The sequence below is a fragment of the Sinocyclocheilus anshuiensis genome, unplaced genomic scaffold (assembly GCF_001515605.1).
Source record: "Sinocyclocheilus anshuiensis isolate Anshui unplaced genomic scaffold, SAMN03320099.WGS_v1.1 scaffold681, whole genome shotgun sequence".
Taxonomy (NCBI): domain Eukaryota; kingdom Metazoa; phylum Chordata; class Actinopteri; order Cypriniformes; family Cyprinidae; genus Sinocyclocheilus; species Sinocyclocheilus anshuiensis.
In genome coordinates, this window is record NW_015537978.1 from 1,163,298 (window position 1) to 1,181,122 (window position 17,825).

A 17,825-nucleotide genomic window follows, 5' to 3' on the forward strand; every position below is an offset into this window, starting at 1 on the left:
GGAATGCTGAAGCGCATCTCGGCTCTCGCGCATGACCTCGCGCAGCTCAGTTACTACGGCAACACAGGGCTGCTCGCAACCATCAGCAATGAGAACGGCTGGACTACTGTCTACGAGTAAGTGATGCCCTTCTTTTACTCTCCCTTTGTCTGCCTCTCTCTCATCAGGAGAGTGCGCTGCTTTGCTTGATTTATAGGCGCGCGATCTGTCTTCGTTTTGGTGTGTCATATCCTGTCGTTGCTTTCTTTAGAGTCTATTTCGGCTGTCACGCAGCCTCACTTGCACACTCTGATAGTCTAAAGCTGTTTTATTAGCAGGAAGAGTAGCAAGTTTCTGCTGTACTGTATATAAAACAAAATTCCGTCCCAACATAGATTAATATTTACCTGCATCTAATCTAATCATGCTTCATCAGAATTTATCAGAAGGAAAATAATCTAATAGTCTGATATACAGTGTTACCTGAGATCGTTTGAAGGAGTGCAGCAGTTCGATTTCTCAAGCTGCGTGTTTTTCTGCTGCAATGAAAATCACTCAGCCTTAATCTATCCAATAAAGAAAAGAACTCTGTATCCTCTTCTGATTTCACTATGAAAGAGCCTGGGTACCTGCGAGTGTGTGTGCGCGTGCGTGTGTGTGTGTATGTAAACTGTTTGCATGGGCATTTTAAGGGATTTGTGAGACTGAGCTGCAAGTTCTAATTTAGTGTGAAAATGTCAGGGGCTTCTTTTCCTCTCTCTCTTTCTCTCATTTTTGTTTGATCAACTCAGTGACCTTTCACACACTGTGTTTACACACACATACACACACATCTACACGTTCTCATGCAGCTCATGGTGTAGTGTTGAAGCAGATCACATGCCTGGCTCCCTGTGCTCAGTCTGTTGTGAGACACTGCCCCCTGCTGGTGCATACTAGTGCATACTCAAGCGTTACATTGATCAGACTTGTGGTTCGTGGGAGAAGTTAAACCATAGTTTGGTTTAATTCATGTCCTGTAAAGCCTAATAACAGCCAAAAGCACAAGCAGTAAACAGAAAGCAGTATTTTTTTGCGATGGTAATACTTTATGCATTAACATTAGTTAATTCATTAGATATCATGGGCTAACAATAAGCAACCATTTTTAACAACATTTATTTAAATGCATTATATGTGTTATAATGTGTTGGTATGATGTATGTAAAAATTAACATTAACCTAGAATAATAAATGCAGTAAATATATTTTTGGGGTGATAACAATTTACAATTGCTATTCGTTAATATTAGTTAATGCATTAGGTATCATGAGCTAACAATAAACAATACATTTTAACAGCATTAATTAATTAAGTAAAAATGAAACAAAACACAAAATTGGAACAAATACAATTGTATTATATTATATTTTATGTTTTTGTATATATTGAAATTAACATTAACCTAAAATAATAAAATAAATAAAAAATATAGTTTTTTTTAGTTCATGATACTGTTAACAAAATGTATTAACTAATGTTGATTCATTTAATTTTATTGTAGAGTGTTATAATTTTTGATAATCTATTTGTTTATCATTTTTAAATGGGTTCATATGAATTCTGTATGCCTGTAGCTTATTCAGCAATAGTGGGGAATCTTATTTAAATTATGTTGCAACATTCTGTTCTGCACACAACACCGAAGGAATTAGCGGAAATGGTGTGTTGACTTTGATCAGTTCCCTCATCCAGAAGTAATAAGTACTGAATATTTCAGAAACATACCTCAAAGCAGAATATGCGCCAACGTAGGTGTTGCAAACTCGTCAACAAGCGCCCCTGGTACAGGGAAATTTCTTAGATCTGATATGCATGCAGTAATGACTCGAGATAAAAAGTTTAGTTTTTTTTATTCTTCAGATCAGATAGGCTGTGTCTCAAAACCTAGCTGCCTATCTAAACTTTGTTTTGGGGAATTTTCAGTTTTAAAGGCATTTTACCTTTTGCAGTTGTTCGTATAGCCGCTATCCAAAGTGATTTACAAATGAGGAATAAAACAAAAATTAATCATTGCATGAGAAGTACTGCAATTCAGAGTTCTAGAATTGCTCAGAAAAATTCAAGCTACAATAGAGATGAAAGGGAGCGGCAATGTGAGAATAGCAAGTAGATTATTATTTATTTATTTAATTTTAAAAAGAGTCAAATGCTAAATCAAAGCCAGCTTGTAATGTTTCTGGACTTTTAATGGGACATCTATTGTACCTGACTGATCTGTAAACAGAAAATTGCTGGAATACAATCTCAGACATCATTAGTTACCATGCACATCTATGCTAGGTGTAAGGAAAAGATGAATCTCTCTAGTAAAAATATATGGTTGTGACCCCGGAGCACAAAAGCAGTGTTAAGTCGCTGGGGTATATTTGTAGCAATAGCCAAAAATACATTGTATGGGTCAAAATTATTGATTTTTCTTTTATGCCAAAAATCATTAGGATATTAAGTAAAGATCATGTTCCATGAAGATATTTTGTAAATTTCCTACTGTAAATATATTAAAACTTAATTTTTGATTAGTAATATGCATTGCTAAGAACTTCATTTGGACAATTTCAAAGGTGATTTTCTCAGTTTTTTATTTTTTTGCACCCTCAGATTCCAGATTTTCAAATAGTTGTATCTCGGCCAAATATTGTCATATCCTAACAAACCATACATCAATGGAAAGCTTATTTATTCAGCTTTCAGATGATACATTTAGAAAAACTGACCCTTATGACTGGTTTTGTGGTCCAGGGTCACATTTTCATCTCGGCCTCCACCTGAAAATCATTTTGATTTTGAGACCCCTAATATAGACATTCTTGAATGTGCAGAGGAACTTGAGGGAGTTCAGAAGATCATTCCACCATTGAGAAATAGAGAAATTTCGGGAAAGTGATTTTGCGCCTGTTGATTTGATTTGCAAAAGTGAGAGGCTGCTCAATATGCATGCATTAGTGCCTTGGTGAAAGCATCTGGCAACCAGTGAGGCGAGACAAAGGCGTTCAAATGATCGATTCAAATGTTCAAATGCACCTATGATGCCCAAAAATGCATCTAGGTAGGCAGCTCATTAAGTTTTGACACATAGCCATATTAGTTGTGCTTGCTAAGGTGAGCATCACTATCACTGTTGCTCCTACCACTCAAAACCCCTTAGCAACCGCATAGTAACTGCTCCGCTCGTATTTTCTTCAGAAAATGCAGAAATATAGTTTTAGAACAAGATTACAGTAGAGTTTTAATGAGAATCCAGTAACGTAAACCATGTGGATTAGGTGCTTATCCCTGCACAGTCAATCCATTTAGTCCCTTTTCAAATAAGGTTTATTTGTATAGCGCTTTTTGCAATACACATGGTTCCAAAGCAGCTTTAGAGAAAATAGAAAAATAAAGAAAATAATAAAGAAGATAAAAGGAAAAGAAAAAATAGTGGCTTACAACTCCCCAGTGAGCAAGGAAAGGAAGGAAAAGGCCCTAAGATGTTTAAGTAGATGAGGAAGAAACTGGCATTTCAGGCAGACTCAACATTTTGTGTAGAGGAGAAGATGGCGGCTGATGTCTCTTGATCTAAACTGCAGGCCTTTGAAAGCTCAAGAGCTTCATCAAATAAAAAGCTTTTATTCTTATACATCAGAGTAGGTGGCCAGATGCAAGTATATGAAATAAATTGGCATTGACATTGATAAGACATAAATAAATTAGGGGCAGAGAAGATGAGCTGGAGCTGTTTAGTTCTAAAAACTACTCTAGAAATGGAGAAAGAGAAATGAAACATGTCAGAAGTACTTCACCCACTCGTTATATCACATGACTCTGTCCACACAGATTCAAATGTCAAGTCATCTGTTTCTCTGTGGTGCATCAGCGGATTTTAACATTCACCTTTATAATGTATCTCACACCCCACACATTTGTCTTTGTCATTTCGCATTGACTTTTACACTGAGTTAATGATATTTTCTATCCTAACCTTTATGTAATTGTCATTTAGACATTTACTGTATTTAATAAGCTGTTTAAGCTGCAGTGTTTGTAGGTGATTTCAGTCTTTACTTTCTTTAAAACGCAGACAAAGTAGAAAGTCCATCAAAGGAAACTACGGTTGGATAGGACTGTGTCCTGTGTGCTTAGCACAGTGTTCATGAGTTCACTAATCCCTGCGTATAATGAAGGTAAACAGATTTGGCTTACTGTCAAAGACAGGACTGCAGCCTGAGACTCGAATACAGCTCTTAAGAACCCTTGGACTACTTAATAATGAAGTTACTAATGAATGAATAGAGGTAGAGGTGGAGCTCAGGGTTGGTGGGATGCTGGAGAATTGTCACAGCAGTGAGATACAGTAATCGACTGTACATTTACATTATGATTAGGGGTGTAGAATATGGTCATGTAGAATATGTGCTTTATAAGTACTAATAAACAGCCAATATGTAAAAAAATAGGCATGCTAATAAGCAACTAGTTAATATAAAATCGGTCTCTATAATGAAGTGGGTTACACTTTATTTTCAAGGGGTCATATGATGCGATTTAAATTTTTCCTTTCTCTTTGGAGTGTTATAAGCTCAGGCTCATTCTAACACGCCCCTACATGTCTACGTCACGATGTGGGAAGATTTGCATAACGCCGCCCAAATGTTCACACAAAGAAAGAAGGCGTAACTTTTATTCTCGCTATAGTATTGTTGCCACCGCCGCCATGTCATGACCCCTTTAAGGTGTCCTTGTTACAGTGTAATTATACACCTAAGTACTGAGCAATATTAATTAACTTCATGTACTTACTATAAGGATTAGTGTTAGGATTAGGGTTTGACTTAGGGTTACTTGCATAAGTTATTGTTCGTATAATATGACGTACATGTAACGTGTAACAAGGACACCCTAAAATAAAGTGTTACAGTAGTCATCATATCATGAAAATTTTACATTTGCTTAATCATTTGAAATACGTGACTTGTAACTTTAAGACATCCAAAATTCCTTCTCAATCCAAAATGATCAATTTTTCTACATTATCATTATTGATTTTATAAATATTAACAATAAATAACAACAAAGAAAATTTAACTAGACAAATAAAAACATACATATGTCAAAATGCCATTAGTACATTACTTAGGCTATACATTATTATTTATTTATTTGTTTTTTGACCTGCACAGTCACACTAAGGTAACGGGAAGAAGCAGAATAGACACTTAAAAAAGATACTGATGTTCCAATTTTTGTATAACTAACAATAAAAACATCCTTTAGATTGTAACTGCAGGAAAGTGTGACTCAAGTTTATTTTTAACAAGGTCTCTGATCATTTCAGTTCCACCTTCACAGTTCAGCCCATTTCAGTGGATTGTTTTATGATCCTGTCACAATGTAATTCAGTCTTTGCAAAGAGGCCGTTATTGAAGAATTCAGCAGCATGAACTATATTGGACCCAACAGCAAACCCAGGCCGCATGTAAGTGAAGCAAAGCCTTGTTTCTCATTTCACATGCGAAGAGGGCGTTTACACAGAGGTCTTAAAGGCACGGCAGCAAAAAACAGCCTGTTTACTGCTGTTGTAAGGGTCAGGGGGAGAACAGAAAATTGTCATGAAAGACTAAATTATGACGCACGAAACCTTGACTAGCGTTTCAAATGTCATCGGGGAGAAATAAAAGGATAAAAAATGCATGATATGACTGACCCCTTTAAACTCCCTTACATGCACATGCATTTACACTCATTCATTTGAACTTTAGTACAGTCTTTCTCTCTCAGAGACACACACACACACACACACAAACTAACAGAAAGTGTGTTTATGAGCAGGTATAACTCTGACGGACACCTCATCAACGTGACCTTGCCAACCGGAGAGGTCAGCAGTTTCCATGGAAACATGGAGAAAGCTGTAAGAGTGGAAGCCACTGCCTCGAACAGAGAAAACTTTATTATAATTACAAACCACTCTGCGGATAACACCATCTACACACTTCGACAAGGTGAGAGAGTGTATGTATGTGAATCTGCAGATTCGTTTTTTGTCATAATATCAAATACAGTAGCCCCAAAAAGTATTTGAACACTCCAGCCAAAAAAATTAAATTCTGTCATTATTTCATGTAGGGTTGGGCGATATACCGGTAGACATGATTAACCGGTAGAAATTTTTCAACCGGTAGAGATTTTGGACTATTTAGCACTGCGGTTTAAAAATAAGTGATTTTAAACTGTTGAAATGCAATCAGCTGTGAAAGAGAACTAATTTCGCTATATGTACGCACTGTCTGAGAGACTGTTTCTGAGCGCTGTCTGAGAGGAGTGTACAGGTGAAGACGGTGCTCATAGAGAACGGTAGTATTGAACGAGTTATTTTTGCCGCTTTATAGGCCTTGAACGGTTAAATACAGACACCTGTATGTGTCAAAATGCCCGTCTTTGCAAGTATCCTCATAAACGTAGTAATTTAGGTCTTAAATGAAAGCAAACAGCTGAGAAAGAAAACACATGTGCAACAGTATATTGGATCCAGGCAGCTCTTGAATCTTAAATCACTTTTATAACTGTAATAAGAAGAAATATATATTTAAAGGGATAGTTCAGAATTTTCAAAAATGAAAATTCTGTCATTAATTACTCACCCTCATGTCGTTCTAAACCCGTAAGACCTCCGTTCATCTTCGGAACACAAATTAAGATATTTTTGATGGAATCTGGGAGCTCTCTGACCCTCCCATAGACAGCAAGGGTCCTTACACGATCAAGGTCCAGAAATGTAGCAAGGACATCAGTAAAATAATCCATGTGACATTAGGGGTTCAACCGTAATTTTACGAAGCTACGAGAATACTTTTTGAGCGCAAAAGAAAAAAAAAAACGACTTTATTCAACAATTCATCTCCTCCGCATCACCCTAGCGGACCCTTGCTGTCTATGGGAGGGTCAGAGAGCTCCCAGATTCCATCAAAAATATCTTAATTTGTGTTCCGAAGATGAACGGAGGTCTTACGGGTTTAGAACGACATGAGGGTGAGTAATTAATGACATTTTCATTTTTGGGTGAACTATTCCTTTAATTTACGCAGTGAAGAATATGCAGTGTTTTATACATTTGAATGTGGCATTTCTTATTTATTTGTTCTTTTGTCCTATTGCTTGTAATTAGTTTCTTATTGTTAATCGCTGACTGTTTATTTGTCGTCAGTGAGCTTGAGTGTTTTTCTTTTTTTTTTTCATTTAGTCTAGTTTTTTGTGATATTGACACTGGTGACAAGAATTATGAAATTTTAAAAAATGTAGATTTCATAAAGACGGTATTTAAAGCAATAATGACTATATTGTGATATATATTGTTACTGTAAAATAAAATGACTTATATTGTGATATAAGGTTTTGGCCATATTGCCCACCCCTAATTTCATGTAATAAATGTAGTGCATTTAAATCTTATGAAGCTGTTTCTCTCTGTCCAGCTCACTCTGTTAGTGTGTATGGCGTTAGAGATGATGGTTCTCTGTGGGTGACGTATGCCAGCGGGATGGACGTTACTCTCAGTACTGAACCAACCGTGTCATCCGGGCTGTTGCCGGGAGCATCGTCAGGCCTCGTCCATCCCACAGTCGGAAGGTGCAACATCACGTTGCCGGGGGAACCAGCTCACAGCCTGATAGAGTGGAGACAGAGACGCGAACAGGCCAAAGGGAATTACACAGCATATGAACGGAGACTGAGGGTAATACACAGACACACACGCAGCATATGAATGCAGACTGAGAATAATGTGTTTTCTGGGTAGGGTGACCAGGGTATATAGCATGTAATGCACAGAAGCACAATATGATTTTCCATCCGAAATTTCCTAAGATGCCCAAGTGTATCGCACATTGTTTTGTGAGGTGTTTACGGAACAAGAGAGTAAAATTAGAAATCCTTGTTAATTTAGGATTGCTCTTAGACGTAAAATGCAGTCATTATTTTGTGTTTACCTTTGTGCTGAACAGGCGGGTTTTTTAGGTTATGTTAACAGTAGTAGTTAGCGCATGATTAGATTCAAGTGGAGCTGTCACAGCAAATGCAGCATTCATCACTGAGGTCAAGTCAACTAAAATGGAACCAAATGAGATCCTGACTCCTATTATTCATCTACTGCCAAAGAATTTTGTTCTTTCTTAATTTATTAAAAGATAAATGAATTTATTCCAGCTTTGGAATTGAACCTGGGTCGTTCTAAATGAAGAGTACTAATCTTACCTCTGCCTCTGCATATTTCTCATAATGGTGCTACACTGAGCTTTAATTAACACCATTGTGCTTTAAGCTTTAAAATTGCATGATTTCGTTTGATACCCTACATTAAAGCAAACTTTATTTATTTGATATTCTTCCTAAAAAGGTGGGGGGAAACTCTGACAGAAGTCAAACACTGGATATTTATTTTATTGGTGATTTTACATGTTATTGACGCTTGAAAAATAGTTTTGTCTTTCGGTCTTTCCCCATTCAAGTATACTTTCCTGAGTACTAATACCTGCCAGGATGTTACCAAGATGGCCGCAGAGTTAACTGACTTTCCTTAAAGGGACTTTGGTATAGTGCAAATGGAAGAAATAGACTACACTACACTCCTACACTCTCTAATATACACCCTCTTACAGGCACTGCACAGCCTTATACCCTGCATTTCACACACTGTTCCAACTTCCCTTCAAATAAGTTCCATAAATCTTTCTCTTCTCTATTTCATTCTTTCTAATATTCACTCTTTCTCTGTTCAGTTTTACTTCTTGGTTGCAGATTCAGTATTAGTGTGCTTTATAGGCACTACAAAAAACAATTACATTATAAAACATTTTTTATCAGAATCAGAATCAGAATGAGCTTTATTGCCAGGTATGTTTACACATACGAGGAATTTGTTTTCGTGACAGAAGCTTCCACAGTGTAACAGAATGACAGTGACAGAACAAAAAACAGATAATAAAAAATAAATAAAAAATAGAACAAGTAAAATAAGGAATAAAAAATATACAAATCGACAATTGTATGTACAGGTATATAACAATAGACAGTTGTATGTACAGGTATATTATGTGCAAATTGAAATGTAGACTGAGTATGTGTGTTAGATAAATAAGTGTATGAGTGAATAAACAGTGTGTGTTCCACGTTTATTGTCAAGTGTTCATGAGATGGATGGCCTGAGGGAAGAATCTGTTCCTGTGTCTGGCCGTTCTGGTGCTCAGTGCTCTGTAGCGTCGACCAGATGGAAACAGTTCAAAGAGGGAGTGTGCTGGATGTGAGGGGTCCAGAGTGATTAGCGAGTTTCTGTAAAGCGGAGCTCACGTGTGCTTGCGGAGGAATGTACACACTTACGAGAATGAACAAACAAAACTCCCGCAGCGAGTAGAAAGGCTTACAGTTGAAGAGCACTTCTAGATCTGAACAGCACATCTTCTTTAACACAGTTACATCTGTACACCACCTCTCATTGATTTGTTGGGTAGAGAGCGGAGGTTCGCCAGATGGATGCTAGGCAACGGCGTTCTGAATCTGCGCTGCCTGAGCTTGACGAGGGCGCCGACTCGCTTCCCCCATCTGCGCGTCTTGAAGCGCTTGATCAGCGCCGCAGCTCCCCCAACTACAATGTCCAGCAAAACATCAGAATAATCGAAAACCGGTGAAATATTGGGTGGTGTGTACTTCCGAATGTCCAGCAATTCGTCTTAACGGACGCATCATCACACGGACCTGGGCCAATGGAAAGATCTGGAGCTACACTTTTCTGGAGAAGGTGTGTACAGTACTGCATGTGTGTGAGAGCTGCAACTACGCCTGTGTGAATCTCAAAAAAACCTGTCAAGAACATGTCTAGGTCATATTTGACACCAAAAATGGAATGAAAGAAATCATAAATAGTTTGTTTATTCATTCATTCATTTATAATCAATGTTAATATTTTACATTTGTAAAAATAATATTTACATTTTTCTTAGCACAACTTGTTTTATTTAGATTTGTATTATTATTATTATTATTATTATTAATTCATTCATTTATCTATTTACTTGAAAATGAACATTTTACAAATGCTTTATGGTTATGAGATTTTCTGAAAGAAAATTTGATTTAGTTTGTTTCTTCTTTTTTCTTGAATGTGTTCTTTTGGGGTTTAATGTCACATTTTTTCTTGAGATTCACCAGCCAACTGGTACATGTTTAAGTCTCAATGGTCTTTCTCTTGTCTTTTTTTATTCCCCAGTTCTACTATTCAAAAACCTGTCAAGAACATGTCCAGGTCATATTTGACCCCAAAATGAGATGAAAGAAACCAGATTTTTTTTTAATTTGTTTCTTTGTTTATTTATGTTACTATTTTGAAGCCTATTTATTTATTTTGCATTCTAACATTATTTTTATGACAAGTGCCCTAATTATCATTACCATGGTGAGAAAAAAAAATCTCATCAATTGAATAATTTAAATTGTATTTTTTTTTTAAGTATTTAACAAGTATTTATTTATAATTAATTGTATTGGTTTTAATTTTCAGATTTTTTTTTTTTTTAATTTACCTTTTTTTCATGTACAGAAAAAATCGGAATCACAAAAAAAAAAGTGCCCGGATGCTTTATGGTTATGAAAAATTTGTTTTTTAAGCAAAACATCATTTGATTTTGTTTGTTTGTGTTTTTTTGATTTTGGGCTTTAATGTGACATGTTTTTTATGAGATTCACCTGCCAACTGGTACATTTAAATGTAATCTAAATGGTCTCTCTCTGTCTGTTTTCCCCCGGTTCTTCTCCTTCTCTCAGTCTGTCCAGCTGTTGTTACACAGTCAGCGCCGCTATACGTTCGAGTACGATCAGACAGACTGTCTGCTGTCGGTCACCCTCCCCAGCATGGTGAGACACAGCCTGCAGACCTCTCTATCTGTGGGCTACTACCGAAACACCTACACCACACCCGACTCCCCCACCTCGAGTTTCACGCAGGACTACGCCCACGATGGGCGCCTGCTGCAGAGTCTGTACCTAGGCACAGGCAGGCATGTGATCTACAAATACAGCCGAGTGGCCCGGCTGGCTGAGATCCTCTATGACTCAACACTTGTTACCTTCACCTACGACGAGGCAACAGGTGCTGTTAAAACCATCCACCTGATGCATGAAGGATTCGTTTGCACCATCCGCTACAGACAGACAGGTACAACATTTTGACAATGTTATCCGACAGACACTTTGACAGCTGGGTGGGCAGTGTGACCAAAATCTTGTATCACAGTGTGAGACATTTTATATTATGGTTAGGGCTGGGTATCGAGTTCGATACTTTTTAGGCACTGACCGATTTGCCTCGATACCATCGAGTATCGAAAACGTCTCGTCGTTCGGTACCAAATTTCGATACCTAAGGGGTTAATCTCATCACCGTCAGTGATTTCTCAAAAAATTGCCTGCACGCGGACGGGGTGCACGGCTGTCCGCGAGCCCTCCTGATGACGAAAATGACGTAATGTGGACGCGGACGGCCGAAGTATACTTTGGCCTTAAGCCTGCAGCACTAGCCGGTGTGTTCGACTAGAAGAGGTGCGGCGCAGATCGATCAGTGTTTGACATCCGCGAGAGCGATTCGAAAGCGCACGGAGCAGTCTGCTCTCTTTAGCTCTCATGGTACTGTAATACACTGATCGGTCTGCACAGTCGGTCCGCGTCAAGTCGAACACACCTCCTGGTTTACACCGGTTACACTCAGAGATGTGGGGCACACGTGAGGCTGTAGTGCTAATGCGTCCCAGCCCCCTTAGATGTAAGGCTACATTTACACTGGTGCGTTTATGTTTTAAAATGAAAATGATCCTCGTCATACTGGCGTTTCCACTGCGTTTCAAGCCGGCTTTCCACCATCTCCAAAGCGACAGACCGGTCATTCAGTCATTCATTTCCTCAAGGTATCGGTATCGATATCGAACATTTTTGAACGATACACAGCCCTAATTATGATATATCATGAGAGTTGAAAATCGAGAACTGCTTCTTATTCTTATTGTCTGACAAATGATTTTGAACCAATGTCAATTAATATCAATGTTGTTGTTGTTTAATCAAAAACACACAAATGTTACCAACCAAAGACTACTTTGGGTCAATAATTAATTTAGTTAATTCATTTAGTGAATTAATAACATACAGAAAAGTCAATGTAGTTTGATTCCTAAACAAATGACTTTAATGAGTAGACTCTGTTTTAGTGAATCAAACCGACTGGGTGTTTAGTTTTAATTAAAATTATACTATCATATGGTTAATAGAATTACATTTTTACTCAAAATATTTATTTCATAAAAGAATTATTGAAGCTGTAATCATTGAATTCTATACCATTCCCATTCTTAATTATGCTATAATTATTTTTGCTGTAAATTCAACAAAAAAAGTTTTGCCCTTTTTGGTTTAAATACATTTAAAAGGACATACACTAATAGCTACGAAAAGATATCTGCCACAGAGTAAACGGTATAGTACAATCTTTACCGGCTGAAACATTTCTGCCATCACCTTATACATAATGTCAGCCCTAATTGACAGAAAGCCAGGTAATTCGATTTTTTCCACATATTTAACAAATTTTGCTATAGCCAGTAACTAGGCAAAATGGTTAGATCATTTAGCAGAGAGACAGGTAGCACCATGGCATCTTTGCGCAAATAAACAGGAGAGGTGATAATCCCATGAGACAGAGAGACAAGTAAGATGGGTGAGCGGTTGGACAGGTAAACAGGTTATACTCTTGCACCAATAAACATACAGGCTGACGTTTAATCTTCCTTTTGTCACTTCACTTGCACTCGCCTCCTGCTTGGCTGATCTAAAAGCGCTTTGAATCACAATCAGTCGTCTGACAGTGGGAGAGTTCATTCTATCTCACGCTGTGGCAAAGCTGGCTCATGTTTTACCTCACCTCTGTGGCTTTCTGCTAACTTCTCATTCTCTCTCTATTTCCCGGATTCAGGTCCTCTGGTGAGTAGACAGATATATCGTTTCAGTGAAGAAGGACTGGTAAATGCTCGCTTCGACTACAGCTACAACAACTTCAGGGTCACCAGCATGCAAGCGATGATCAACGAAACCCCACTTCCGATTGACCTCTACCGCTACGTGGATGTGTCGGGACGAATCGAGCAGTTTGGAAAGTTCAGCGTTATCAACTACGACCTGAACCAGGTCATCACCACGCATGCAATGAAGCACACTAAAATCTTCAACCCAGACGGGCAAGTGATCGAGGTTCAGTACGAGATTCTGAAAGCCATTGCCTACTGGATGACGCTGCAGTACGACAGCATGGGACGCGTCACAAATTGCGATATTCGCATCGGCGTGGACAACAACATCACGCGGTATGCATACGAGTATGACGCGGATGGGCAGTTGCAAACAGTCGCCATAAACGACCGGCCACAGTGGCGTTACAGCTACGACCTAAACGGAAACATCAACTTACTGAGTCATGGTAACAGTGCCCGTTTGACACCGCTACGCTACGATCTCCGCGACCGGATCACACGCCTCGGGGAGATCCAGTACCGCACTGATGAGGATGGGTTCTTGCGCCTCCGAGGCAACCTGCTCTTTGATTATGGTTCGAATGGACTTCTTTTGGGTGCCTATGACCGGGACAGCGGACAGAGGGTGTGGTACCGTTACGATGGGCTCGGGAGGAGAGTGGCCAGCCGCCACAGTGATGGATCACAGCTGCAGTTCTTCTACGCTGATTTGACGGAACCGACACGGGTGACGCACCTATACAACCACAGTAGTTCGGAGATCACCTCCCTCTATTACGACCTTCAGGGACACCTCATCGCAATGGAGATGAGCAGCGGCGAGGAATTCTACATAGCATGTGATAATGCCGGAACGCCTCTTGTGATTTTCAGTAGCCGTGGCCATGTGGTGAAGGAAATTCGGTACACACCCTACGGAGACGTTTACAGAGATTCCAATCCCACCTTTCCGTTCGTTTTCGGATTTCAGGGTGGCCTTTATGACTCTTTCACACGGTTGGTGCATCTCGGTCGACGTGACTATGATGTGGTAGCTGGAAGATGGACGACACCCAATCATGAATTGTGGGCGGAGCTGAGTGTAAATCCCAAACCATTTAATTTGTATGCATTTAGGAACAACTATCCTCTGGGAGAGCTACAGGATGTAACCAAGTTCACAACTGGTAAGTTTTGTTTTGTGACCATTAAAGGGATAGTTCACCCAAAAATGACAATTCTGTAATTAATTACTCACTCTCATGTCGTTCCAAACCCATAAGACTTTCGTTCATGTTCAAAACACAAATTAAGATATTTTTGATGAAATCCGAGAGCTTTCCGACCGTGCACAGACAGCAACGCAACTACCACGTTCAAGGCCCAGAAAGGTAGTAAGGACATCGTTAAAATCATCCACGTGACGTCAGTGGTTCAACCTTAATTTTATGAAGCTACGAAAAAAAAAATGTATGCGCAAAGAAAACAAAAATAACGACTTTATTCAACAATTCTTCTCTTCCGGGTTAGTCTGTGTGGTGTGTTTAGGAGAGTACCACGACGCATACGTGTGATGCTGCTGACGCAGGAGCCGGCATTCTGACGTAGAAGCCGGATACACTGCAACTTGTTTGCAAGCAGAGAAATGCATGTGCATACGTTGTGGTACTGCCGTGAACGCACTGCAAATTCTGACATGGAAGAGAAGAAATTTAATACAATTATTTTTGTGATCTTTGCGCACAAAATGTATTCTCGTAGTTTCATATAATCATGGTTGAACCACTGATGTCACATTGACTATTTTAACGATGTCCTTGCTACCTTTCCGGGCCTTGAATGTGGTAGTTCCGTTGCTGTCTATGGAGGGTCATAAAGCTCTCGGATTTGACCAAAAATATCTTAATTTGTGTTCCGAAGATGAATGAAGGTCTTACGGGTTTGGAACGACATAAGGGGGAGTAATTAATGACTGAATTTTCATTTTTGTGTGAACTATCCCTTTAAATTGTCCACTTTGTATTTAATAGGCTTACTATGCTAAAGTTAGCTTTAACATAAAACAGAATAAAAATCTTCAGGGAATCTTTTCCCTAACTGGCTACACACTTCAATTTGGAGTGTCCCAACAGATTCACTTTTAGTTTGTGTTGAAATTAGAAGTAGGGGGAGCGACAGTCAGTCAGGTGAAACAAATGTCATGCTTTTTGTTTGGCTTTGTGAGCTGTGATTGTGCTTTTATGCCAGTGACATTTCCCTAAGGTAAAATGAACAGCAGAGAAATAGCACATGGCAGAGCTGAGATTCATTAGTTAGAGCTGAAGCAACTTGCTGTAGACTAATTACTAGGACAGTCTCCCTCAAGCTAACTAGGGTCAAGTGTCTTGCTCGAGGCTACGTTGGCATTACACCAAGATCTCCATAACCCAGGGTCAATTCCATTTTAGTGGCCCTGCTCTTTTTAACTGTTAAATTACTTGTGTACTGTTGAATGCAAAATGAGCCACGAAACAAAAAGATTTGTTTAATATGTCAGTGTGTTCCATATATCACACAAAGTCTCACTGAATCCAGGGGAATCATGCTAAATGTTTTTGATCACAGTCACACTGCATTGAATGCAGTTGTCACTCTCCAACCTGTCTGTGTTCTCTGTACTTTTATGTAGTTCACTGTTTTCTGAGACATTGCATTCACATGAGCAGAATAGTTCCTTATGTATTTGTTTACCATGACCAGTAAGTTTAAAACTGAACTTGAAACTTTAAGGCTTTCATGATAACACTTTTGCGTCTGTTTCTGTGCAGATATCAGTAGCTGGCTGAAGCTCTTTGGGTTCCAGCTTCATAATGTGGTTCCAGGGTTCCCCAAACCAAAGGTGGAGAACACAGAGCAAACGTATGAGATGATGGCCACACAGATCCGCACACAAACCTGGGATACCAGCAAGGTGAGCTGAGGTTTCCCACAGCACAGTATTTATTGCCAACACAATTATTTAGAATTCCTTTTTAGTCTAGTCTTAAAGAAATTTTCTTAAAAATGATTTGTCAGCATTTGTTAAACGGAGTTAGGGCTGTCAAGTTTCAATATGACCAAAAAGCACCATTAAAGTGTCTTAAAAGTATTATGCTTATGCTTTATGTTCCAACTCTTCTGAAGCCATATGATAGACATCTTCTTGACACATTCATGAAAGTGTCGGCAATGTCAGATTGGTGAACAAATCAATCAAATTAACAAATTGGTGAACAAATCAAATCTTTTTAATTAAATGATTGATTCAGGTCACAAAACCTGAATGAAATGTTCCCAAATACATTTATCTGGTTCATTTGTTGATAAACTATTCCTTTAAGAGTTAATTTAGTGCCTCAAACAACACTCATGGTAACTATTTCATAACATCTCCTCTCACCTCAGATTGTACTCGGCATCCAGTGTGACCTTCAGAAGCACTTGAAAAACTTCATTTCATTGGATCGCCTCCCCATGACGCCAGCCAATGGGAAAATCGGAGGTCGCCAAGGCCGCAGGCCAATTTTCTCTGCCCTTTCTTCAATCTTTGGCAAAGGTGTAAAATTCGCCATCCGTGATGGAGTGGTGGCGACTGAGATAATCGGCGTGGCGAGCGAGGACAGCCGTCGTGTGGCGGCCGTACTGAATGGTGCTATATACCTGCGTGGCCTCCATTTCACCGTGGAGGGGCGTGACACACACTATTTCACCAAGTCCGGCCCGCTGGAGGCAGATCTGGGAGTGGCCGGGGGCGGAGCCGGAGGCGGAGTCAGAGTGTTAGAGAACGGCGTAAATGTCTCTGTGTCCCAGATAAGTGCTATGGTAGGAGGGGAAATGCGGCGATTCGCTGACATTGTGCTCCAGCAGGGGGCACTTAGCTTTAACATTCGTTACGGAGCAACTCCGGAAGAAGAGCGTACGCGCGTTTTAGAGGCGGCACGAATACGAGCTGTGCAGGGGGCGTGGCTGTGGGAGCAGAAGAGGGTCCTGGAGGGGGAGGGCGGAAGCTTGCCATGGACTGAGAAAGAAAAGGATGAGCTGGTTGCAGAGGGCCGTGTCTCAGGGTACGATGGGTTCTACGCTCTACCTGTTGAACAACACCCTGAGCTAGCAGACAGCCCCTTCAACATTCACCTGATCAGACATGTGGAAACTGGTCGCAGGTAACAGCGGCACCTCAGCACACCTCTACATGCCTACACTCCCCTTTATACACTCCAAGCTACCACATATCTCTTCAGCTTTTTCTAGAACCCCAACCAAACGAAGCGAGAAAGACTCTATTGCCTTTCAAATGTGACAAATGATGGTATTGTTTTTGATTTTGCATTCGTTTATGCACTCTTGGCAAGTTTGGATTCCTGTTTTTTCGGTTTCGTTAGGTAGATTTTGTTGAAAGTCTTTCTTGTTTTACAGTGGCTTAACCGTTCTTACACAAGAACAAGCCTTGCTTGCCAATCGGAGGGCGCAGAGAACGATTCACCTGTGACTGTTCTTGGCATACATTAAGGAGTCTTCATCTCTACACATGCTGATTCTCTCACTTGAGCGTGTACAGTAATCATTCAAACTGGTTATGGCATTAAATCTTGCAAACCTGAGGGGTTTCCTTGTGAGCTCTGTGTTAAACGTTTCTCTCCAAATTTTCAGTCGATCTGCATTCCAGGATTTACATAGATGGCTTTCAGAGCCCTCGGAAGTTTGAATGACCTTCCAGAAACCCGACATTTCAGCGGAGCTCTAAGAACTGTCATATCGCAACAGCT

The 17,825-nt window shown here is 39.6% G+C and overlaps 1 protein-coding gene across 1 annotated transcript in view; it reads left to right on the forward strand.

Annotated features, from left to right (window-relative positions):
* Positions 1 to 17,462, forward strand: part of LOC107672860 (teneurin-1-like) — a 110,654-nt gene extending 93,192 nt beyond the window's left edge. Inside the window, 8 exon segments of the mRNA XM_016466238.1 lie at positions 13 to 116; positions 5,828 to 6,000; positions 7,471 to 7,752; positions 9,712 to 9,788; positions 10,811 to 11,201; positions 13,008 to 14,228; positions 15,849 to 15,991; positions 16,465 to 17,462. Coding sequence (XP_016321724.1) covers positions 13 to 116; positions 5,828 to 6,000; positions 7,471 to 7,752; positions 9,712 to 9,788; positions 10,811 to 11,201; positions 13,008 to 14,228; positions 15,849 to 15,991; positions 16,465 to 17,226 — 3,153 coding nt within the window. The 3' untranslated portion in view covers positions 17,227 to 17,462.
* The last annotated feature ends 363 nt before the right edge of the window (positions 17,463 to 17,825 follow it).